This window comes from Aquarana catesbeiana, linkage group LG07 (assembly GCF_042186555.1).
Source record: "Aquarana catesbeiana isolate 2022-GZ linkage group LG07, ASM4218655v1, whole genome shotgun sequence".
In the NCBI taxonomy this organism is placed as follows: Eukaryota; Metazoa; Chordata; class Amphibia; order Anura; family Ranidae; genus Aquarana; species Aquarana catesbeiana.
In genome coordinates, this window is record NC_133330.1 from 163282045 (window position 1) to 163307371 (window position 25327).

Here is a 25327-nt window from a genome sequence, read left to right on the forward strand (position 1 = left end):
CCAGTTGGCATAAAACCCCCCCAAATGACCCCATTTTGGAAAGTAGACACCCCAAGCTATTTGCTGAGAAGCATGGTGAGTATTTTGCAGCACTCATTTGTATTTGAAAATGAAGAAAGACAAGAAAAAACATTTTTTTTTCTTTTTTCAAAACCTTGTGACAAAAAGTGAGGTCTGCAAAATACTCACTATACCTCTCAGCAAATAGCTTGGGGTGTCTACTTTTCAAAATGGGGTCATTTGGGGGGGGGTTTTGTGCCACCTGGGCATTCCATTGCCTCCGAAACTGTGATAGGCAGTGAAGAATGAAATCAAAAATTTACGCCCTTAGAAAGCCTGAAGGCGGTGCTTGGTTTTCGGGGTCCCGTACGCGGCTAGGCTCTCAAAAAGTCTCACACATGCGGTATCCCCGTACTCAGGAGAAGCAACAGAATTTATTTTGGGGTGTAATTTCACATATTCCCATGGCATGTTTGAGCAATATATCATTTAGTGACAACTTTGTGCAAAAAAAAAAAAAAAAAAAAAATTTGTCTCTTTCCCGCAACTTGTGTCACAATATAAAATATTCCATGGACTCGACATGACTCTTAGCAAATAGCTTGGGGTGTCTACTTTCCAAAATGGGGTCATTTGGGGGGGTTTTGAACTGTCCTGGCATTTTATGTACAACATTTAGAAGCTTATGTCACACATCACACACTCTTCTAACCACTTGAAGACAAAGCCCTTTCTGACACTTTTTGTTTACATGAAAAAATTATTTTTTTTTTGCAAGAAAATTACTTTGAACCCCCAAACATTATATATTTTGTTAAAGCAAACGCCCTACAGATTAAAATGGTGGGTGTTTGATTTTTTTTTTTCACACAGTATTTGCGCAGCGATTTTTTAAACGCATTTTTTGGGGAAAAAACACACTTTTTAAAATTTTAATGCACTAAAACACACTATATTGCCCAAATGTTTGATGCAATAAAAAAGATGATCTTAGGCCGAGTACATGGATACCAAACATGACATGCTTTAAAATTGCGCACAAACGTGCAGTGGCGACAAACTAAATACATTTTGAAAAGCCTTTACAGGTTACCACTTTAGATTTACAGAGGAGGTCTACTGCTAAAATTACTGCCCTCGATCTGACGTTCGCGGTGACATCTCACATGCATAGTGCAATTGCTGTTTACATTTGATGCCAGACCGACGCTTGCGTTCGCCTTGGTGCAAGAGCAGGGGGGGACAGGGGTGTTTTTTTTTTTTTTATTTATTTTTTTTTTGCTTTTTTATCTTATTTTTATACTGTTTCTTTCATTTTTTTTTTTTTAATCATTTTTATTGTTATCTCAGGGAATGTAAATATCCCCTATGATCGCAATAGGTAGTGACAGGTACTCTTTTGAAAAAATTGGGGTCTATTAGACTCTAGATCTCTCCTCTGCCCTCAAAGCATCTGACCACACCAAGATCCGTGTGATAAAATGCTTTCCCAATTTCCCAATGGCGTTGTTTACATCCGGCGAAATCTAAGTCATGAAATGCTCGTTAGCTTCCGGTTTCTTAGGCCATAGAGATGTTTGGAGCCACTCTGGTCTCTGATCAGCTCTATGGTCAGCTGGCTGAATCACCGGCTGCATTCTCAGGTTCCCTGTTGAGACAGGAGAGCCAGAGAAAAACACGGAAGACGGGGGGGGGGGGGGGCATTCCCTCCCACTGCTTGTAAAAGCAGTCTAGAGGCTAATTAGCCGCTAGGATTGCTTTTACATGAAAGCCGACCGCTGGCTGGAAAGAATGATACCAAGATGATACCTAAACCTGCAGGCATCATTCTGGTATAACCACTCAAAGTCGTGAATGGCGTACCTGAAGACAAAAAAATGGTTAATAATAAAACACAGTAAACGGTAAAGTATAAAAAATTGCATACCTGAAAAGCAAAATGATAAAACATAATAACAATAAAACATTGCAGAATAGAATACAGTAAAAAAGAGCAGAACAATAGAGAGAATAGAGAGAGAGAGAGAACAATAAAAACGACAATATTTTTTTTTATTTTATATATATATATTTTTTTTTTTACACTTTTTTTTGTAACTAACTTTTATAACTGTAACTGGTTCCAGGTTCGGGTCTCTCAAAATGCGATGGCATCTTGGGAGACCCTGTGAAAGTGTGCCTAGTCTGTGCAATGCTGTACCCTACGCTAATACTCAACTAGTGAATGGTAGCGTTCAAAACATTCACCAATGCAAAGACCAGGATTGTCAGGACAGGAGGGACAATAATAGCGGGTGTCACGCTTTTATATCCACGCTTGCTGCAGACACAACATCTTTTTTGAGGGGGTTCGCTGGGTAGGGGTACTCAAGAGGACATAAAGAAAATGCCTCTCATGCAGCCGACTGCATTTGGTTGGGGATGTGAATGGGGGAAGTACAGGTGCTGCAGAAGTGGTGGGTTCCCAATTAGGATTGGCGAATGCAGCAGGAAGGGCACTATGGGCCTGTGTTTGTCTTCTTCTTGGTGGCAACGGGACACTACTTGTGCTTGCCACCTCGCCAGCTTGAACTGCACTTATGGGACTCGCCACGTCACTAAGTGTTACTGCAGTGCTGGTTTGACTACGACCGGGGTGTACTAGGCCGCTGGTGCTTGCCAGTTCACCAAAACGCTACCGAAAAAACTTTTAGCGATTGCAGGGATCAGGCCTGACTCTGCAAACGCTGCAGCTATGCGTTTAGTGTTTTGTAAGTGTCAGTGATCGATCGATAATGCACTTGGGTGGGCTGGGCGGAGGGGCAAAACGCAGGTGCTAGCAGGTATCTGGGCTGATCCCACTAACACTGCGTTTTTGGGAACCCTAAACTGCTGGGGACGCTAGTATAGATCTGATCAGATATTGATCCGATCAGATACTATGCCACTAAGGGAGGTGTACGGTGCGTGCGTGGGTGTTAGCGGTACTGGCGCTAACCTGACGCTGTCTGGGGCTGGTGCTTGCCAGTTCACCAAAATGCTACAAAAAAAACTGTTAGCGATCGCAGGGATCAGGCCTGACTCTGCAAACGCTGCAGCTATGCGTTTAGTGTTTTGTAAGTGTCAGTGATCGATCAAAACTGCACTTGGGTGGGCTGGGCGGAGGGGCAAAATGCAGTTGCTAGCAGGTATCTGGGCTGATCCCGCTAACACTGCGTTTTTGGGAACCCTAAACTGCTGGGGACGCTAGTATAGATCTGATCGGATCAGATATTGATTAGTTCAGATACTATACCACTAAGGGAGGCGTATGCTGCGTGCGTGGGTGTTAGCGGTACTGGCGCTAATCTGACGCTGCCTGGGGCGACTCATATCACCGCCGGGCGATCAGGGGGCTAAACCTTTATTCAGTAATAAACGGCGGGTGCCCTGACACTATAAAAAATAAACGAACTAACCAGCGTCACCCGTAACAGTTATACGGTGATCAGTGGTGAAAGGGTTAACTAGGGGGCAATCAAGGGGTTAAAACATTTATTAGGTAGTATACGGGGGTCCCTGTCGCTATAAAACGCTGACGGCGAACCTATATATTTACCTCCCTAACTAGCGTCATCAGTGACACTAATACAGCGATCAGAAAAATGATCGCTTAGCGACACTGGCGACGGGGGGTGATCAAGGGGTTAAAACTTTATTGGGGGGGTTAGTGGGGTACCCTAGACCTAAAGGGGGCTAACCCTAACACACTAACTGTCACAAACTGACACCATGCAGTAATCATAATCAGAAAAAACAAAAAAACAAAACTGCTTGGTGGCAGTGTGACGGGGGGGGGGGGGGGGGCTGGGGGGTGATTGGGGGGTGTTTTGTGTGCCTGCCATGTTCTACTGTGTGTGTGTGTAGTGTTACACTCACATTGCAGTCTTCTCTCCTCGGCGCCGGAACGGAAAATACCGAGCGGAGGAGAGATGACATCATTTCCTTTGCTGCTGTTTAGCATACAGCAGCAGAGGAATGATTTGATTGGCCGGCGGTGATCGCGAGGGAGGGGCCACGAACGTATGGTCTCCCCCTCATCTCCGATCGCCGCTGATCAAAAACAGATCGCCTCGGGCACCGGGGGGGGGGGGGGGGTGTATATGTACGTGATTCTGCCTGCCCGTGCCACCTTGCCGACGTACATCGGCGTGAGGCGGTCCTTAAGTGGTTAAAAATGTATTTAGTTTGTCGCCACTGCACGTTTGTGCGCAATTTTAAAGCATGTCATGTTTGGTATCCATGTACTCGGCCTAAGATCATCTTTTTTATTTCATCAAACATTTTGGCAATATAGTGTGTTTTAGTGCATTAAAATGTAAAAAAGTGTTTTTTCCCCAAAAAATGCGTTTGAAAAATCGCTGCGCAATTACTGTGTGAAAAAAAAAAATGAAACACCCACCATTTTAATCTGTAGGGCACTTGCTTTAAAAAAATATATAATGTTTGGGGGTTCAAAGTAATTTTCTTGCAAAAAAAAATAATTTTTTCATGTAAACAAAAAGTGTCAGAAAGGGCTTTGTCTTCAAGTGGTTAGAAGAGTGGGTGATGTGTGACATAAGCTTCTAAATGTTGTGCATAAAATGCCAGGACAGTTCAAACCCCCCCCCAAATGACCCCATTTTGGAAAGTAGACACCCCAAGCTATTTGCTGAGAAGCATGTCGAGTCCATGGAATATTTTATATTGTGACAGGAATTGCGGGAAAAAGACATTTTTTTTTTTTATGCACAAAGTTGTCACTAAATGATATATTGCTCAAACATGCCATGGGAATATGTGAAATTACACCCCAAAATAAATTCTGTTGCTTCTCCTGAGTACGGGGATACCACATGTGTGAGACTTTTTGGGAGCCTAGCCGCGTACTAAGGGCGTGAATTTTTGATTTCACTCTTCACTGCCTATCACAGTTTCGGAGGCCATGGAATGCCTAGATGGCACAACCCCCCCCCCAAATGACCCCATTTTGGAAAATAGACACCCCAAGCTATTTGCTGAGAGGTATAGTGAGTATTTTGCAGACCTCACTTTTTGTCACAAACTTTTGAAAATTGAAAAAAGAAAACAAAAAAACATTTTTCTTGTCTGTCTTCATTTTCAAAAACAAATGAGAGCTGCAAAATACTCACCATGCCTCTCAGCAAATAGCTTGGGGTGTCTACTTTCCAAAATGGGGTCATTTTGGGGGGTTTTGTGCTATCTTAGCATTTTATGGCCTTCAAAACTGTGATAGGTAGTGAGGAGTGAAATCAAAAACGTACCCCCTTAGAAATCCTGAAGGCGGTGATTGGATTTCGGGGCCCCGTATGAAGCTAGGCTCCCAAAAAGTCCTAAACATGTGGTATCCCCATACTCAGGAGAAGCAGCAGAATGTATTTTGGGGTGTAATTCCACATATGCCCATGGCATTTTTTAAGCAATATATCATTTAGTGACAACTTTGTGCAAAAAAAAAAAAAAAAAAAATGTGTTACTTTCCCGCAACTTGTGTCAAAATATAAAATATTCCATGGACTCAACATGCCTCTCAGCAAATAGCTTGGGGTGTCTACTTTCCAAAATGGGGTCATTTGGGGAGGTTTTGTGCCATCTTGGTATTTTATGGCCTTCAAAACTGTGATAGGTAGTGAGGAGTGAAATCAAAAATTTACGCCCTTAGAAATCATGAAGGCAGTGATTGGTTTTTGGGGCCCCGTACTCGGCTAGCCTCCCAAAAAGTCCCACACATGTGGTATCCCCATACTCAGTAGAAGCAGCTAAATGTATTTTGGGGTGCAATTCCACATATGCCCATGGCCTGTGTGAGCAATATATCATTTAGTGACAACTTTGTGCAAAAAAAAAAAAAAAAAAATTGTCACTTTCCCGCAACTTGTGTCAAAAAATAAAATATTCCATGGGCTCAACATGCCTCTCAGCAAATAGCTTGAGGTGTCTACTTTCCAAAATGAGGTCATTTGGGGGGGGTTTGTGCCATCTGGGCATTCCATGGCCTCCGAAACTGTGATAGGCAGTGAAGGGTGAAATCAAAAATTTACACCCTTAGAAAGCCCGAAGGCGGTGCTTGGTTTTCGGGGTCCCGTACGCGGCTAGGCTCCCAAAAAGTCTCCCAAAAAAAAAGTCGCGCAAAAAATAAAAATTGGCAGAGGTGATCAAATACCATCAAAAGAAAGCTCTATTTGTGGGAAGAAAAGGACGCAAATTTCGTTTGGGTACAGCATTGCATGACTGCGCAATTAGCAGTTAAAGTCCTTAGGCAGCCAAATGGTCCGGGGCTGAAGTGGTTAAAAAAAAAAAAAAGCATAATGAGCTAGTATGCATCGCATACTAGCTCATTATGAAATACTTACCTTAGATCAAAGCTGTTGCAGCGGTCCCCACACACCGCTGATACCGGCGTCATGTCTCCCGGCGTTATTTCTGGGTTCACGGACTCTGGCGCTGCGATTGGCCAGAGCCGCGATGACGCTACGGCACCGGCCCTGAAGAAATGGCATGAGCAGGCAGTTTCTTTTGTGCGCATGTGCCGGTGACATCGGCGCAGGCGTATATGATAAATATCTCCTAAACCGTGCAGGTTTAGGAAATATTTACATTACCTACAAGTAAACCTTATTATAGGCTTACCTGTAGGTACAAGTGGTGTAACTAGGTTTGCAACCACTTTAAGAGGTCTAAACAACTTTTCTTATATGAGGGTATATCATCCAGGTCTGTCTTATCTTTAGTCCTCTGACATACATCCACCGTTGACCATGCAAGCATGAACAACATAGGACAGAGAAGACCTATAGTGCTCACTGTATTTATCTTTAAAAAAAAGGAATAAAAATACACTCACATAAAACGGTTTGACTAACTTGCATATCACATAGTAATTCTCCAGCTCATCACAAGTTTCTGGTACAAAACGTGATGGTCTATGGTGGATGTATATCATATATAATAAAGATAGAAGACAGACCTGAAGCTGTTCTGACCTGTTAGGAAGCCTTGAGGTCAATTATCGATGTGAGCAGACTCAAATTACACCTAAAAAATGTACCTGTTCAACTAACAAACAAATTCAACCTAAAGGGGTTGTAAAGTCTCCAGGTTTTTCACCTTAATGCATTCTTTGCATTAAGGCGAAAAACCTGGGCTGCAGCTGCTCCCAGAGCCCCCCCTTTTCTTAACTGAGCGATCCATTCCAGCGATTTGCACAAGCCCAATGACTCCAGCCGGTCTCCTTCCTCATTGGATAGATTGGTAGCAGCAGGAACCATTGGCTCCCTCTGCTGTCAATCAAATCCAGTGACACGGGAGCGGGGGGGGGGGGACGAGGGCGAGTCAGCCGCTTTCCATGGGGGCATTTCGTCAGATTAGGTGACCCGTCAGATGCCATCTTGCTACATCCCGCACTTGTCCAAAGTAAGGATACAGTGAGAAGACAGCAAACGGACATCTTGTTACACTCACCGGAGTCTTGCATTTTACACATATTTTTAACAGTAAACTGAACTTAAATAGTGAAATACAGTATTTCAAAATCCATCTGTTTAGATGTCGAATTTTAAAAGCAGCGACGAGCCTGCTGATCTCACAGGTTTGCTAATATGACAGAACACAGAACATCAAAACAGTCTTACGGATTTAAAAATACAGAATTTCACTATATAAGCTGAGTTTAATGTTAAAAATAAGTGTGAAATGCAAGACTCTGGTGGGTGTAACAAGATGCCCGCATGCCGCCTTCTCACTGTAGATGAGTGCAGGGTGTAGCAAGATGGCGGCGACGGAACGTCACTCCAGTTACAAAATCTGACGGGTCACCTAATCTGACGAAACAGCCCCATGAAAGCAGCTCTCCGTGGGGGCACCCGATGAAGGGGAGGAGCCAGGAGTGTCACCAGGGTACCCCAGAAGAGGATCGGGGCTGCTCTGTGCAAAAAACCTTGCGCAGAGCAGGTAAGTATAACATGTTCGTTATTTATTTAAAAAAAAAAAAACAAAAAAAAAAAACCCCACAAACCTTTACAATTACTTTAAAGCGGAGTTCCGCCGAAAAAAAAAAATAAAAGTCAGCAGCTACAAATACTGCAGCTGCTAACTTTTAAAATAAGGACACTAACTTGTCCAGGGCGCCCGCGATGTCCTCACCCTCGGCTCCCGGGTGCAGACGGCGGTATCTTCAGTAAGGGAATCAGGAAGTTACAGCTTCACAGCCTGGTTCCCTACTGCGCATGCGCGAGTCGCGCTGCGTGTCCTGACTGGTCCCTGTATGTCTCACAGAAGACATAAGGGGGATGGAGGAGGGGCCAGACATGGAGTAGATCGCCGCGGATTCTGCGGCGATATATTGCCGGAAGTGGGAGCAAACACCTGTATTAGACAGGTATCTGCTCCCCCCTCCCCCCTGAAAGGTGCCAAATGTGGCACCGGAGGGGGGGAGGAACCGCATAAGCAGAAGTTCCCTTTTTGGGTGGAACTCCGCTTTAAGAACAAATCTTCAGAGCCTTGTTTGTAACCCAGGGACTGCCTGTATATGTTTTTGTGAATTACATTAGTATTTTTTACTTTGTCACATTAATAGTTATTTTTTGTTTTTTGGGCAACCATGTTGGGGTAGCTCTGCACTAGTTTATGCATTGATATTTGTTCACCATTTGACTGCACAGAAGTGTCCAAAAAGTGCACACAGTTCAAAATATGAAAAAACTGGAAAACAAGTTATAAATATTCATTGATGTCAAAAAGATTCAAAAGGAGGAAAAAGGGTAAATCCATTTCGATATACTGTATATGGTTGAAGTACAGACGTCATGAAGGAAATATAGAGGCTGCCATTCTTGGCATACTAACGAAAGTGTTAGTTATTTTTGCGGTGTCTGGCTTCAATACAGCAGTCGCATACTCATAACAAGCCTGCAGCAAAGAAAGCCAGAGCTCATCATCTATATGCTTATACTGGGTCAGTAATTTAAAGCGGCATTAAACCCTAAACCAAAAATGTATTATATTGCAGCTTACCAAACATTTTCTTTGTTCCACCCCCCCCTTTCACCTGGTGACCTAGCCAGTAACACACCTCCTTTATTAGTGAGATACAACTCCGGAGGAATGAGCACATGGGCACAGCAGACAGCAGCATTGTCAGTATGTGGGGGAGGGTAGTGTTAAATGTATTAGAAAATTTAGGTACACTAACAAATTGAAGCCAAACTCATAAGTACAGTAACAGTAAACAGTGTTTTTTTTTTTTTTGGAATAAAGGTTTTGCATGAATAAATAAAAGCTGATCATTTTAATCACCCCTGGCAGTGTTAAGTGGTTTCTCTCATCCATGTATATACATTCTGCTTGAGAGCTTGATTTCGTGAAAGACAACAGACTCGCTGGGTGTTTCACCAGAAAATAAAAGAAAGTAAGCCTAAAAAAGGAAACTAATGCAGCCATCACATCTAGTAATTGGTAAGGTGCAATATAATAAATGTTTGCTTTTGGGTTTAATACTGCTTTAAGTTACTGAAAATACTTCTTGCGTCCTCTAACACAGGGGGTAGGCAACCTTTTGAGAACAGAGTTTTCAAAGAAATTCACACTCTCAATCACAAAAAGGATTTTTTTTATAAAGTAAATGCTGTAAACTACTTTAGTAGTGCGAAATTAACATCCTGCACTCTCACGCCTCAGATCAGCCCCAATTCCTGCAACTCCACACCTCAGATGAGCCCCAATTTATACACCTTCACATCTCAGATCACTGTCCCCCATGCAAATCTGCCCCACCACTGTACATCTGCCCCACCACTGTACCCCCCTGCTCATCTGTCCCACCACTGTACCCCCCTGCTCATCTGTCCCACCACTGTACCCCCCTGCTCATCTGTCCCACCACTGTACCCCCCTGCTCATGTGCCCCACCACTGTACCCCCTGCTCATCTGTCCCACCACTGTACCCCCTGCTCATCTGTCCCACCACTGTACCCCCTGCTCATGTGCCCCACCACTGTACCCCCTGCTCATGTGCCCCACCACTGTACCCCCTGCTCATCTGTCCCACCACTGTACCCCCTGCTCATCTGTCCCACCACTGTACCCCCTGCTCATCTGTCCCACCACTGTACCCCACTGCTCATATGTCCCATCACTGTACCCCACTGCTCACATGTCCCACCACTGTACCCCACTGCTCACATGTCCCACCACTGCACCCCCCTGTTCATCTGCCCCAGCAATGTACCCCTTTCTCATCTGCCCTACCAATGTACCCCTTTCTCATCTGCCCCACCACTGTAACCCCCTGCATATCTGCCCAACCACTGTACTATCCTGCACATCTGCACTACCTCTGTACACCCCTGCTCATCTGAAAAAAGAAGCAGAGATGAGACACATCTACCTGTTCTGGCACACTCATTCTGCTGATCCACCTCTCGCATCCACTTTACAGAGCAAGTAAGTATGACATGCTTGTTATTTTTAACAAACTTTATCACTTTAGGAGCTACTACATTTTATTCACATAAAAGTTATTAATAAATGCAACATATACCTCAGCAAACCGAGTGAATGTCTCTAATGCATGTTGATTTACCAGCCACACTGGATCTGAAAGGAACATGGAGAACAAACCTGCTATTTTTGGCAGAACCATAATCTGAAATATAAAACATGGTACAGCTCAGTTGAAATTCAAAGCAAAAGGATTTTAAACACTCTTTATTTCACTAAACCAAGACACACTAAGCAACTTTAAAAGATGACCTCTTATTTGGTCTTTCCCTGTGTATCGAAAGCTGTGACCACTGAATACTTATTAGGGTTCATGAACACTGGGCTTAAAAAAAAAATGCTTTTACACAGGCATTTGGCAGTTTTTTCATGGCTGTAAACGTACCTCTATGTTAGCTCGTCTGTCCATGCACACAGATGATTACAGGAAAAAAAAAAAAAAGCAAGCATCACCAGTGCATGTAGGAGAGGAGATTTTAGGCAAAAAAAAAAAAGCAGAAGATACATCAATACTAGATGCAAAAGAATGGATTTACGTGCATAGACACATGTGCAATTCACGGCTCTTACAGCATTTTTAAAACAGATTTTCTCAAGAAGGCATTCACAGGAGCTGAGCAAATGCTCGGTGTGCATGAGGCCCTAGTGTGCTGAACAGAAAAAAGGATGGCATCACAATTCCCTCTGTAATTTCCCCACAAGTGTATTTTGTGGAGAAAGAAACTATGCCGCTCCAAATACAATTTTTATACAATGTCTTCAGTGCTACACTTGTGGTTGGGGGGTGGTATGACTAGGAGGTTAAGCTGCATTTTTACAGTCTCCCATAACCTGCAAGGACAACCATATTGGGGGTTCAAACATGCAGCGGATGCAATGCTGCGTGTCGTTGCAAAAACAATATCCCCTGTCACGTTGGCAGGTAGTACCGCTAATTACCTATTCAAGAACGGGGCTGTCCCGCATTCGCAAGCCAAACTATATTCTCTGTCGTGGTTGGGTATTTTCTGTAAAGAGCCCATTTGGCTGTCAAAAACCCCCCAAAAAACAGACTATCAGGAGGCTAAAATGCCTGTCAGCTGACAACTTGCAGCTCTGTTAAAAGCGATCTGCGATGGATCACCTTTCACAGACAACACATGTGTAAGCGACTAACTAAGCTAAGTATACATGTGGCTAATGAAGAGGCATCTGATTTCTGGAAAAGGTAACACCTGAAACAGTTTGGCAAAGCCCTGGTAAAGCCCCATCTAATTTCAATCCGCCATCAAATGAAGGAAAATGCATTTCTAGATAGATAACTGATGCATTTCTTGTACTAATAGAATCAGCTATTTAATTAAAGCTGAAGTTCAAAATTGGATTTTTGTACCATAAAGTTCTTCTCTCTGCGTGCCTTGAAGGACACAGTGAAGATTAATAGAACTTGACCACTGAGTGTCACCTACAAGAGGAGGATGCTAGCTACAAACAAAAAACAGCTTAAGGGAGGCTCTGCTTGTGGCCAACCCCACTTTTCCATCTGCTAACAAAGCCTCTATTAGAAAGAAGCAGAAAAGCACAGAACACTCGACAGTGTTTCTCTGTCCATGAGATGAACAGGCTTGCTTCCTTCATGGCTGCATAACTCCTGATACCCCCTGACGATTCATGTAGTGGACAGCCGTGGCATTGTCTGTATGCACCTTGAGCAGGTGACCCTGAACAAGGAGAGTCCAGTGGGCCAGAGCTATTCTGATTGCTTTGAACACCAAGAATTGATGGGAAGCTTGGATTCCTTTGGTGACCATGTTCCCTGCACTGTGAGAGATTGCAATACGCCACCACAGCCTAAAAGATAGGCACCTGTTATGGGGCCCTAGCAGATCACAGACTCAGCAAATGCATGCAATGCCAAGCTGCAGCAAGCAGGCTAGCAGAATATCAGCATGCATTAAAGTGTTTAATGCAAAAAATAAATAAAAACCAAAAATAAATATTGATCCTGGTCCCTTAAAGAAGATAGCACAGTGCTTCTGCTGTGTAATCTGCCCCCCTCTAAACTGTAAAAAAAAAAAAAAAAAAACTCCCTGAACCTGCCATTTCCTGTATGCTCTCTATACAGACCACGAAAATCAGGGCTGCTCAGCCCTGACCACCATGGTCAAAGTGCGTCCCTCCGTCATACACTGCTGTCCTCTCTCCCCCCTCACCCCCTCCTTCCTGTCTGTCAGCTCCCTCTCTGTGTCTGTCTCCAGCGCGGCCCAGCCCCGCCGCTATTATGGTAAAAAAGAAACCCAAAATTGTCACTGCCAGCCCCTCTATTAGAGGCTGGCATAGCACACTATGTAAGTCATTTTGAAAAACGAGTGTTGTAAATACAGATTTTGAGCTGTCTTCAGGCCGGTCACATGACTCATGGCCGCTTTACAGCTCCAATGGATGGCTTCTGCGGGAGGAGACGAGCGGCCACGTGATCTCCCCGGCTGACATCAGAGGGAGATCACGGCCCCTCCCGCAGAAACCATCCATCGGAGCTGTAAAGCGGCTGCGAGTCACGTGACTGGCCTGAAGACAGCTCAAAATCGGTATTTACAACACTCATTTTTTAAAATGACTTGCATAGTGTGCTATGCCAGCCTCCAATAGAGGGGCTGGCATAAACTTAAAAAATGCCTTAACAAACACTTTAAAAAAATTTAACGTATTCCTCCTGGAGAAGAGGCACTTAAGAGGGGGCTTGGTTGTGATAAGGAAATCTTTAAGTAGTGACTGTAGCATTGGAGGAAACTATTTAACCTAAGGTACCTAAAGAAGGTATGCGGAAACACAATGAAGCTGGACAAGAAGCGATTCAATCTTAACCTGCATAAAGGGTTCTTTACTTTACTGTTAGAGCGGTAAGAATGTGGAACTCCCTTCCAGAGTTGGTGGTGTCGGTGTGGAATGTAGATAAATTAAAAAAACTTCTAGATGTGTTTTTTCTAGCAAACGCAATGTACAGAAATATGGAAAATGGTAGTAGCAAACACACACACAAACACTTGAACGGGATGGACTGTTGCCTTATTCAACCTTTATCCAACCAACTATGTAACTAAATAACTATGTTATCACTTTCCATTGATATGAAAGGAAGGACTTTACCCATTGTCAAGACTGAGTTGGCAAGCCACCAGGCTAGGGAGTTCCCTAATTGGCTTGAAAGAAGCATAGGGAGGTCAAGTGAATGAGCGTGTTTGTTTCATGTCAACAAGATGTTGTGTTGGAGAGGCCTTGAATGCAATTGGGTGAATAGAACCGCCTTAATATAGGCCACCATGAGGCTCAGAATACATATGGAGAACTTCACAGAGGGATGTTTCTTTGACCTTAGGGCCCAAGCGTGAGATCTGAGAGAGACCAGTTTGTTTTCTGGAAGAAAGACATTTGTTTGGGCTGTGTCTAGGATGAGGCCCAAAGATTTTAGGTGAAGGGAAGGTTGGAGAGCAGATTTTTGAACGCTCATTAACCAACCGAAAGCCTGAAGCATCTGAATAATCTTGTGAACGTTTGCAGAAAGGTGGAAGGGAGTCCTTCAGAAGGAGGTCATCTAGATCAATGTTTCAACTCCAGTCCTCAAGTATCCCCAACAGGTCATGTTTTCAGGATTTACCTCAGATGAAATGACTGTGGTAATTACTAAGGCAATGAAACTGATCAAATCACCTGTTCAAAATAATTGAAAGCCTGAAAACATGACCTATTGGGGTACTTGAGGACTGCAGTTGAGAAACATTGGTCTAGATATCCTGTGACCTGAATGCTCTGAGTTCTTAGGAAGGCAAGAATGGGTACAAGCATCTTCGTGATTGCCCTGGGAACAGAGGATAGGCCAAAGGACAGTGTCACAAACTGGAAGTGTCTGTCTCCTACTGCAAAGCGTACAAAGCGCTGTGGGTAAATCAGAATATGCAGATAAGTATCTTGGATGATTGTGTGAGGTGTCTTACAGGCAGCTTTAGCTGTCCAAACTTTTAATCAGAAGATTCTGTGCATATGGACAGAGATGGGCCTGCGGGAGTAAAGAGAGCCTTTAAAAGCATTTTCAATTTCAAACGCCTCAGACAAGACAGGGAAAGGAGGAGGGCGTCTTTTTTTTTTTTTTAACAGATATGTTTTTATTGTCTCCAAAACGAGAGGTACTTCGTACAATCATACATTACATATAGCAACACATAGATTTCAGTGTACAGCCATTCACTTAGGTCAGTATATTACATATAGGTAGTACAGCATAGAACAGTTTGTAACAGTTTGGAAAAAGTACAGGCAAGGGGAAATACCGTACATGGGAATATTCAACTATGCACAAATTATTTCAATCGATTCCTAAAGTCAAAAATAGATGATCACAGTCCTTCTTTACTAGGGGAGGAGAGGGGGGGGAATGAGAGGGGGAGAAGGGGAGGGGACAGAGGAGAAGTGAAGGGGTGAGGGGGGGAACCAGGGCAACACAGTATTAGAGAGGAATGGACCTCTGTGGTTCTGTTCTTTCATGAGCTCCTAATCAATACGAGGGTGTTTCTTTGAGGAAGCCCGTGACATGTGAACCAAAGCTATCCATGGCAGAAGAAAAGATCTTAAGTGACAGAGGGGTGACCTGAGCCCCATAAACATCTGAGGCAGAACTTGATATTGGGGAGGATGTTTGGGGTATAGTGGCAGGCACCTGAAAGTCATACATGGGGAGCTGCGCATCACCCAAACAGCATAGTCTACAAACTTCACAGATTAAGGGGGGATCCCATACCAAGCAGCTCCACAGAGGGGAAACCAGTAGACTGTTCAGTCATGTCAGTCATTGCTGTGGCCGAGGTGACACCCATACACTAAAGGTTTGCAACAGAAGGGGAGGCAGTACCAAGAGGGATACTTACATGCCCACCAATGTTCACAGGTGCTTTTGGTGTTTTAGAGCTTAAGGCTGGGTTCACACTGCGGTGCAGATCACATGCAATGTCTTTGCAATGCGAATTCAGCCATACAACCTGCATAGCTGAAATCGCATCGCATTCGCACCGGAATGGTGCAGGATCCTTTTTCAGTCCGCACTGAAATTGGATCACATGGGTGTTCACACTCATGCGATCCAATTCCTGTACCATTTGATAGTTCGAACTGCGATCCGATCTGGGGGTGTCATTAACTGTACATTGATTCAGGTGCCATGCAGAGCCCGCACAGGAATAGCAGGGTTTCCCGCATCGCACCAGTGTGAACTGGGACTAAAAGGGTGCCCCTTCCATACACAGAAATTACACTCATCCAGGCAAAATGCCAACAAAAAAAACATGGCAGCCACAACCTACAGTACAGGGAAGACCCAGACTGGCTGTGTCATAATGAAATTGCAGGCACCAACTAGGACAACAGTGGATGCCAGACCTGGGCAGGTACATGTGGACCCCCTCCGCACAGTAAGCCTACACATCCCCCAGACACAAGGTTATACATAACACCTGGGTTAGAGAAGGAGAGTGCATCGCCTTGGTGATGTCCTCTTACTGAAGTGGGGATCTCCATGATGGTGGGAGCCCTCTGGCTGGTACTGCCAGTCTGTGGAAGCATGCTGTGATTGGATGGTCAGGACTGGCTGGTCATGAATGCCTCTCGGTTAGTTCTCAAAGGCTGCTCTGTGCGTGGGACAGAGCTGTTGCAACTTGTCATTTTGACAAACCACATGCTGTCTGTCAGTTTTGGTGGGGGGGGGTAGAGTACAATGATCTATAATGTCACCCAGCCTTCTGCTAATTGAAAAAAATCACTAAAGCTCACAAAGATGCAAGTCTTTAATGAAAAAAAAAAGGGAAAAAGAATTCCAGTACAAATTCTTGGGTCCTAACTCCTAGAGCATGGCTGTTATCAGGAGACGGTGGGAATGGCCACCAGCAAGGGCCGAGCCTAGGATTTTTTTTTTTTTTTTTTGTACCTAGCATCCTACATCCAGTGGTTAAGATCAACTGATCTTTGATATGCCCTAAAATGAACAGAAGAGAAAACACATTACAGACAACCGCCTCCCCCGCCAGAGAGCTTCAACAAATTATTGGCAGTGTAAAATTAATTAGTGGACTGAATTGGCCTGGTTGGTCACTTCAGAAAAGTTCTCCCCTAAGGTATAAGGCAGAAATGTTTTCATAGAGAAACCAATCAAGATACACATTCATGTTAGGAAAAGGGTCACAGTGGAACCTCGGATTATGAGCATACTCCATTCCAGGAGTATGCTTGTAATCCAACGTACTCGCATATCAAAGCGAGTTTTCCCATTGAAGTCAATGGAAACGAAAATAATTTGTTCCGTACTGACTTCAATGGGATGCCTCGGAAACGGCCGAAAAGGCCAGAGGGACACTTCGGCTGACCTCAGCAAACCTCGGAAAGACTCAGTTCATGAGCCTTTCTGGAGGTCAGCAGAACTGTCCTCGGGCCTTTCTGTGCATTTCCGAATGGCGTAGATCGGCGACTTTCGGCTCTGCTCGGCTCCAGCGCCCCTTACCTCAGGCCAAAAACTGTACTGCAAACCGCTTTTGGCCTGAATCCTGCTCGTTTTGCGAGACTACACTCGCAAACTGAGTTAGGATTTTTAGAAATACAGTGCTCGGTTTGTGAAACGCTCGTTAACCGCGTTACTCGCAAACCGAGGTTCCACCGTAGCTCTAAAATGTAGTGTAAAACTTTAAAGCAGAACTTCACCCTAAACGGAAAGGTCCACTTTAAATAATCCTCCACACCTAGTTTTGGCAGGTACCGGCTTTCACTTCTGCTGGAAACGCTTAGGCAATTACACTGGAGGTTCAGCCCCCTCGCAACCTCCAAGGATGTGTCACAGGCTCCAGGTGCCTGCAAGACCTTTCACACAGCACAGCTCAGGCATGCACAGTGGGGAGCCAGCTGTGATCCCTGGACAGGGAGTAATAGCAGGCTTCCCGCAGTAATCGTGCTGGCGCTGGGGACCCTGAGACCAGTGAAGAACCAGCCCAGGCGAGGACGCGCTGGATCCCTTGACAGGTAAGTGTCTTGTTTATTAAAAGTCAGCTATAGTAGTAGTACGTAGTTGTAGCTGCTGACTCAATTTTCTTTTTATAGTGATTGATGATCCTCTAAGAATCAGATTTAGAACGTTTCCACCCATCTATGATCATGATAGCTTGCTACAAATATCTAAACTTTACTATAAAACATTTATACATGTTGAAAGGTTACCTGGGCTTCCTGTGGAATCAGAATGTTTGCTAAGCTGGATAAAAAGTCCAGCACTGACAATTTTATCTGTGCAGGAGAGTCCTCTTGACACAAAGAAGGGATTAAAGACACAACCTAGAATTAGAAAAAAAAAAGTTAAGTAAATCATTCCTATTGTAGAAAGCACTAGAAACCTTTACACTTATAAACTTAAAGAACTCTAATATGCGTCAGGGAATTGTGTGATGACAGACTGTTAGTTTGCTCCATCATACAATTGTTGTCCAACTTTCTGCCAACAAATGTTGGATGGCAGGCTAGTAAATTTTCGGCGGACAACTTTCTGTTGTCAGATTTTTCCGATCGTGTGTACACAAGTCCGCCACACAAAAGTCCAAAGTACAATCACACATGCTCGGAATCAAAGCTCACCAAACACGACATTAGTAGAAGGTGCCCAAAGGATGGCACTGAAGAGCTGACATTTCACGTAGTACGTCACTACGTTTGTGTTTGTTCGCCGACAATTGTGTACCGTTTGTATGCAAGACAAGTTCATGGCACACGCCCTTCGGACAAAAGTCTGGCGCTTTGTCTGCCAACAATCCGATCATGTGTACGAGGCTTTACAGTAACCACCTACACCCAACACTGCTCTGTAAATGGGAGATCATTATATTATTCGGTGTGTAATATGTACACTTAAAACCAAGTTTCCAACCTGCTGGATAAGTGGGTAAATCATTTTAAGGCAGGAAGTGTTCCACTGAGGGAGAAGCCTACTAAACAAGTAGAAGATGGGTAATGAGCTGGACAAGGAAACAGATTTATCACCTGCCTGTGAACTGTGATAGAGTTGTATGTGAATCACAAAAAATAGTTTCAACTGCATAATTTCATAACTTCAGTCCAATTATTTTACACTGCAAAGGTGTTTAATTTTTATAGAATGTGGCGTTTAGAATAAAAACCAGACTCAAATTTCTTCAACTTCTATATGCAACAAGTACAAAAAGCCTTTACCACCAATAGACCACTTTTTCCTTTCATTGACCTCCCAGATTGTTCTTAATACCCGATTTCTTTACGCTTAAGCTCCCATTAACGGCCTCAATTTCAGCCAATTCCAGCAGGATTGGCCAAAATTTGAGCCGTTGGTGGCCCTGCAAGCATCACCTGACTTGACCAAAGTCAATTTAAAAATCGAATGAGCCTGGTGTGAAATTATCGACCAAACAGTGACTTTATCCTTTCCAATAGAGAGAGAGCTTCACAACTGGGCCAGATCTAGCCTGTCTGATGTGGGGGTGCAGTAAATGCACCCCAGCACAAATCTTTGCCATTCAATCCAACCACCTAGCTCAAATCCCCCCCCCCACACAAAAGAATCACCCCTCCTAGCATGATTCCTCCCCATCCCCCCCCCCCCTCCTAGCACAACCCCCCCCCCCATCCTTTCTCCTAGCACAACCACCTACAAATGACTCTTCCCAGCACAAACCCTCATAGCACATATTCCCCTTAACTCCTACATATCTGCCCCAATCCCCCCTCCTAGCAAATATCCCCCCCTCCAATTACCCTTCCCAGCACAAATAACCAATCCCTCCACCTCTCATTCCAAGCACAAATTATTGATACCCGCCCCTCACCCGACTCCCCCCCCCCCCCCCCACATTTTGCTCCCCCGCCTGTAAGTTCCACCCCACTACACAAACAGGATCGCTAAATTGGAACTGTAGACAGTTTGATTACCCGCACCCTACCTAATGGGCAAGTGAAAAAAAAATCCACTGGTAGGAATCGATCGGTGTCCCTCTCTATGGTTCCGCGATCTCCTTCCTGGTTGGGCTGTCACTGGTCCTGGTCTGTGTATCAGCCTTGACAGACCAGGACCAGTGACAGCCTAACCAGGAAGGAGATGGCGGAACCATAGAGGGGGACACCGATCGATTCCTACCAGTGGATTTATTTTCACTTGCCCATTACCCCTGCAGGGGTTGGGTCTTCCGGTGAGTGGGGACAAAAGTGGGGGTTCCAGAAGAATATCTTACACAACGATCACAATAATTTTCATTGGATTTTTCGGATTGCCAAGACATTTTTCACAGTTTTCCTTTTTTCATGTAAAACTTTAATTTTGTTTGGACACTTACACTATTTGAATTTGATTTTTGAAAATTTTGGTGCACTATCACATTAATTATTTATTACACCATTGATGATACTTGTGCATTTTTTAGATATCTTTGTGCGTTTCTCTTGCGATTTTGTTTACTCACGCTAATATCACGCACATTTATATATTGGTTATATTTTACTTTGAGTGCATGTATTTCTTTTATGATTATTCACAACGGATTTGCACTTTTGTTTTTTATACTATGTGATGTTTTATATTTGTGGTATACACATGACATGCTTCGTTTAACATTTGTTCACAGTATTTCTCACATATTGCCACTACACATTCCTATTAATATACACTTTTGAACAGCGCCACATTCCCCACTAGAGTTTCTTAATTTTTTGGATTTCACCTCAGTGTTTTTCCATTTTCTGGGGGGCTGCAGTTCTCTTTTAAATATTATTTTAGATATTGTCCTAAGCGCGGAATAATTTAGTTTGTAAGCTTTAAAGGACATGCCTCCTTATAACCCTACCCCACTCCATGAGTCCACAATGTTTGTAGCAAGCAATACAGAGTAACAAGGAGAGCTTAGGGAGGGTGGCCTTTGTCCTGTACCATACTTCATGATATGGAATTTACAGGCAAGAAAAAAAATCCTCTTATCCTAATCATATAATACCAGACACAGGCAACTTATTTATACACCATGGGACATTCCCAAGCAATGAACACAAAGTTTGGGCAACAACTAGGCCAAAGGAACTATGCCAACAGGTTCAAAAAACAAATGTCAAGGACAGGGTCAAATTCACAGTGCCGCTGCAAGAACCTTGCGTCCAAAAGCTGCATCCGCACAATATTGGAGATCCACCTAATGAAAATTTTATAAAATATAAACAGAAGAACTGGTGGCAGCCTTACAAAGTTGGACAACAGAGGCTTAGGGCCTTAAAGCCCAGGACAGTTTTACATATCTGGAAAGGCATGGTAGAGAGAATTCCTTTGGATGCTTAGGAGCAGGGCACAAGGATGGCAGAACAATGTCCTCATTGAGATGGAACACTGTCCTCATTGAGATGGAAGCACGTATGACAGATATGATGACTATGAAAAAGGCAAGAATCTCCAATATCCCTGATGGGTTCAAAGGGTGGTTTCTGCAGGGCAGAGAGACACAAATTAGCGTCCTAGGGATACACAAGGCAAGGAGGGCCCTTCACCTTGAATAAAGATTGACACAAGGAAGTGTGAAGTCAGAGGCGTCTGAAAAAGGATGGACAAAGGCCTACACCTGCCCTTTTAGGGTGGGAAGAGCAAGATTTGGGTCAAGACTTGTTTGTAGGAAAGCCAGAATAAAAAGCACAGATTAATCTCTGGGGCTAAACTGACTGCATTCATGCCAGGCAAAAAGGTGTTAAAATTGATCACTCAGCCAAAAGGCCTGGAGCAGCTGAATTGTCTTATTGGACATTTGCTGAGAGTTGCAAGGGAGATGAATCCTTCATGAGAAGGTTGTCCAAATAGCACCCTTGCTTGCTCTTCTCAGAACTCAGGTCATCCAGAGGGAAGGCTAAGACCTTTGTGAACACCCTGGGAGTAGAGGATAGACCAAAAGGCAGTGTGACAAACTGTAAGTGGTTGTCTGCAATTGCAAAGTGTAGAAATTGCTAATGAGTTGGGAGAATGGGAACATGCCGATTTGCATCTTGAATGTTGGTGTTGCCCTGGAAATTACTGATCTTGTGGATTTCATGTGAAATTTTGGAATTTGAAGGAATTTCTCAAGAGATTTTAGGTCCAGGATAGGACGAATACCCATGTTGGGCTTTTGTACCAAGAACAGGTTTGAGTAGAATCCCTTGAACCTGTCTTGTGGTGGTATTGGTACAATGACACTCTTCTTTCAAATCAACCAAAAGATGTGCAGCATCTGACTGTCCTTGGACATCTTTTGGTTGATTTGAAAGAAGAAAGCGGTGACGTGGTAAAGGTCTGAACTCTATCTTGTACCCTTTTAAAACCACCGATTGAACCCACAGGTCTGGGAAGTTTGTGGCTCAGAGGGATGCAAACTCTTTTAAGCAATCCCTCACTCTTAGAAGAGAGGGGGCGCTTCTTCATTGTAAAGAGGGCTGTGGGGAAGCCTTGTGTCAAAAGAAGGGCTGAACTTAGGGTTTAAAACGGAAGCCTGGTTAGAGAATATAGGTGCTGTGTGTTTAGAGGATCAGGGGGCTACTGAATAGAGGGGTTTTGGTACCTTCCTCTGATGAAAAAAAGCCTTCCCAACTGTGACCTCGTTCATGAACAGGTCAATTGCCTCACCAAACAGACATCTTCCTTTCAAGGGCATACATGTGCAGCACCTTTGACAGGCAGCTTCCAATGTCAATTTATCCATTCGATTCTGTGCATATGAATGGAGATTAGATCCATTCTGGATATGTTTCTTATGATGTCTTCCAGGACATCTACACAAAAAAGAAGAGCAGAAGACAACTGCATTGCTCTAACAACATGATCCAGAAATGCAGGGTCATATTGTATATTTATTATCCTAGTCCAGTTAGCTGCAGTTTGACAAACAGAAATATCAGCGAGCCTGGTCATGCCAGGTTAAATAGAGTTTTTATGAGCGTCTCAATCTTCCATCAGCAGAATCTTTGAATGAAGAAACATCCTCAATAGGTAAAGTGAGAGATTTGTTTAGGACAGCAGGATTAACACAGGAACAGCCCACTTTTTTGCCTATTCTTCTTCCACTGGATACAGTACTGCAAAAATTTAGGGGGATTGAAAATCATTTCAGGTGCGATCCAATTGTTTTAAAATGCACACCAACTGTTCATGAACAGGTAGTGTTCTGCAAGTTTTTGCAGGTCTCTCTTTACCCAAAGGGGCTTGGCGAGACAGAGGAGAGACAATCTGACCAGTACCAAGGATCTTGCGGACAGAGGCAATGAGCTTTTCAACATTAGCAAGCATGTTGCATGAAGCTCCCTCTCCAATATAGTGATAATGTGGGGGGGAGAGAAGTCTTCTGCAGCTTCACCCAATAGTGCCTCAACATACTCTTCATATTCCCTTCTGATCCTGTGGACTGGCATATCAGGGTCTGACTTCAGTTGAGAAAGGGGAGTAGAAGAGGTGGGGCGTTTCTGAGAGCTGGACAAAGATGCCTGTATTAAGGCCAAAATCTGCCCAAGTAATTGTGATATACTTTAGATGCAGAAAATCCTGCTTTTGTCAAGCAGATCACTTATTGCATGTCTGAAATAGGGCTAGAATAGGATCCCGAGAATGGTGATAAAACTGGGTCCAGCTCTGATCCAGCTTCTGCGTAGGCATTAGAAGACAGTGAGGGTTGACTGAAGAAAAGAGTTTTAAGAAAATAAAGAAAAAACAAACTAGATAAGCTGATTTCTTCATGAAAGAGAAGAGGTCCAACAGCTTTAGATGCTTTAAAAAATAAAAAAAAAATAAAAAAAAAAAGAGCACCCATGGCGTGGGGTAGGGTTATAGGGGAGACGCCCCAGGAGGGCACGTCCTCAAAAACTTGCCAGTGTTTAATCACCTGAAAGTAAAAACATACAACCCATTGTGTATGAATGTTGCTTGGGTCTTGTAATTTATAATTAAAGCAGAGCTACACGTGCATCTGAGCAGCACAAACCTAAAACACTATATATTTAATTTTTAATCACTTCAATGCAGGGCACTTTTACCCTCTTCCCACCCAGGCCAGTTTTCATCCTTTTTTTTCCACACAAATAGAGACTTCTTTTAGTGGTTTTTAACCACTTACCTACTGGGCAGTTTTACACCCTACTAGCCCAGGCCAATTTTCAGCTTTCAGCGCTGTCACACTTTGAATGACAATTGCACGGTCATGCAACTGTACCCATCTGACATTTTTATTTTACAAAAAAAGACCGAACATTTTGAAAAAAAAAAACAGTTTTCATAGTTTATTATAAAATTTTGCAAACAGGTAATTTTTCTCCTTCACTGATGTGCGCTGATGAGGCTGCACTGATGGGCTCTGATAGGCGGCACTGAAGGATGACACCGATGACGTGGCACTGATTGGCAGCACTGATTATCAGTGCTGATGTCCCTTTAACAGAAGCTGGTTATCGGCTCTCTTCTTCTCTCATCACGCTGTCAGCGTGAGGAAATAAAAGCCGTGATCAGCTGTCATTGGTTAACAGCTGATCACGTGGTAAAAGGCCCCTGTGATTGACCCTTTCCCCCCGATCTGTGATCAGCTGAGTTTGAACAACTCGGCAATCACAGAACGCACCGCCTGCTGCTGCAGGGGTTGTGCGGGCAGCGTGATCACGGGAGGACATCCATGTACGTCCTCCCGGCAAAGTAAGTCCGCGTTGTATGAAATGGTTAATCACCACTGGGTTTTTTATTTTTTGCTATATAAACCAAAAAAGACTGAACACTTTGAAAAAAATAAAATGTGTTTTCTTAGTTTCTGTTATAAAATTTTGCAAATAAATAATCTGTCTTCATAAACTGACATAGTTAGTCTGGTTGAAAAAAGATACAAGTCCACCTAGTTCAACCAATAAAAAGGGGAAAACAAACAAAAAACATTTTTTTACAATCCTATATATACACAATCCCATACCCACAGTTGATCCATGAGGAAGGCAAAAAACCCCAGCAAAGCATGATGCAACAATTTGCTCCAGCAGGGGCAATCAGATGTTCCCTGGGTCAACTTTACCTATAAATGTTAGTATCCAGTTATATTATATACATTTCGTAAAGAATCCAGGCCTTTTTTAAAGCAATCTACTGGGCTGGCCAGAACCAGCTCTTGAGGGAGTCTATCTCACATGTTTACAGCTCTTACTGTGAAGCAGCCTTTCCGTATTTGAAGATAAACTTTACTTTCCTCCAGACATAAGGAGTACCCAATTGTCCTCTGTAATGACCTTAAAGTGAATAACTCAACACCAAGTTCACTATATGGACCACTTATGTATTTATAGATGTTGCTCATATCTCCCCTCCCCTTAATCTCTTCTCAAAAGAGAATAGATTCAGTTCCTCTAATCTTTCCTTATTTCTTTTCTGCGGTTTCTCCAGTTCCCCAATACCTTTTATGATAACTGGTGCCCAGAACTGAACTGCATATTCCAGATGAGGTGTTACTAATGATTTTTACAGGGGCAAGATGATATCTCTCTCTCTCTGGGGTCCATACCTCTCTATACAAGAAAAAACTTTGCTCTGTTTGGAAACTGCAGCTTGGCATTGCAAGCTATTAAGCGTATGATCAAACAGAAAACCCAGATCCTTCACCAGTGATTTCCCCAGTTGTACTCCCCCTAGTATGTATGATGCAAATTTAGGCCAAAATGTATTCCGCTACATTTCTTTGGTGAAAATAACCCAAATAAGTGTCTTTTGTATTTAGTCTGTAGGAAAGTTATAGAGTCTACAAACTAGTGCATATA

At 43.5% G+C, this 25327-nt stretch overlaps 1 protein-coding gene across 6 annotated transcripts in view; it reads right to left on the reverse strand.

Moving 5' to 3' along the window:
• FIRRM (FIGNL1 interacting regulator of recombination and mitosis) overlaps positions 1 to 25327 on the reverse strand; it is a 399519-nt gene that overhangs the window by 100353 nt on the left and 273839 nt on the right. For all 6 annotated transcript variants that reach the window (XR_012235300.1, XM_073592830.1, XM_073592831.1 and 3 more), the window contains 2 exons: positions 17744 to 17857; positions 10557 to 10661 (listed from right to left, as the gene is read on the reverse strand). Coding sequence is in view for 5 of the 6 variants with exons in the window: in XM_073592830.1 (XP_073448931.1) it covers positions 10557 to 10661; positions 17744 to 17857 (219 nt within the window). In the remaining variant the exon portion in view is untranslated. The remainder of the gene's footprint in view (positions 1 to 10556; positions 10662 to 17743; positions 17858 to 25327) is intronic.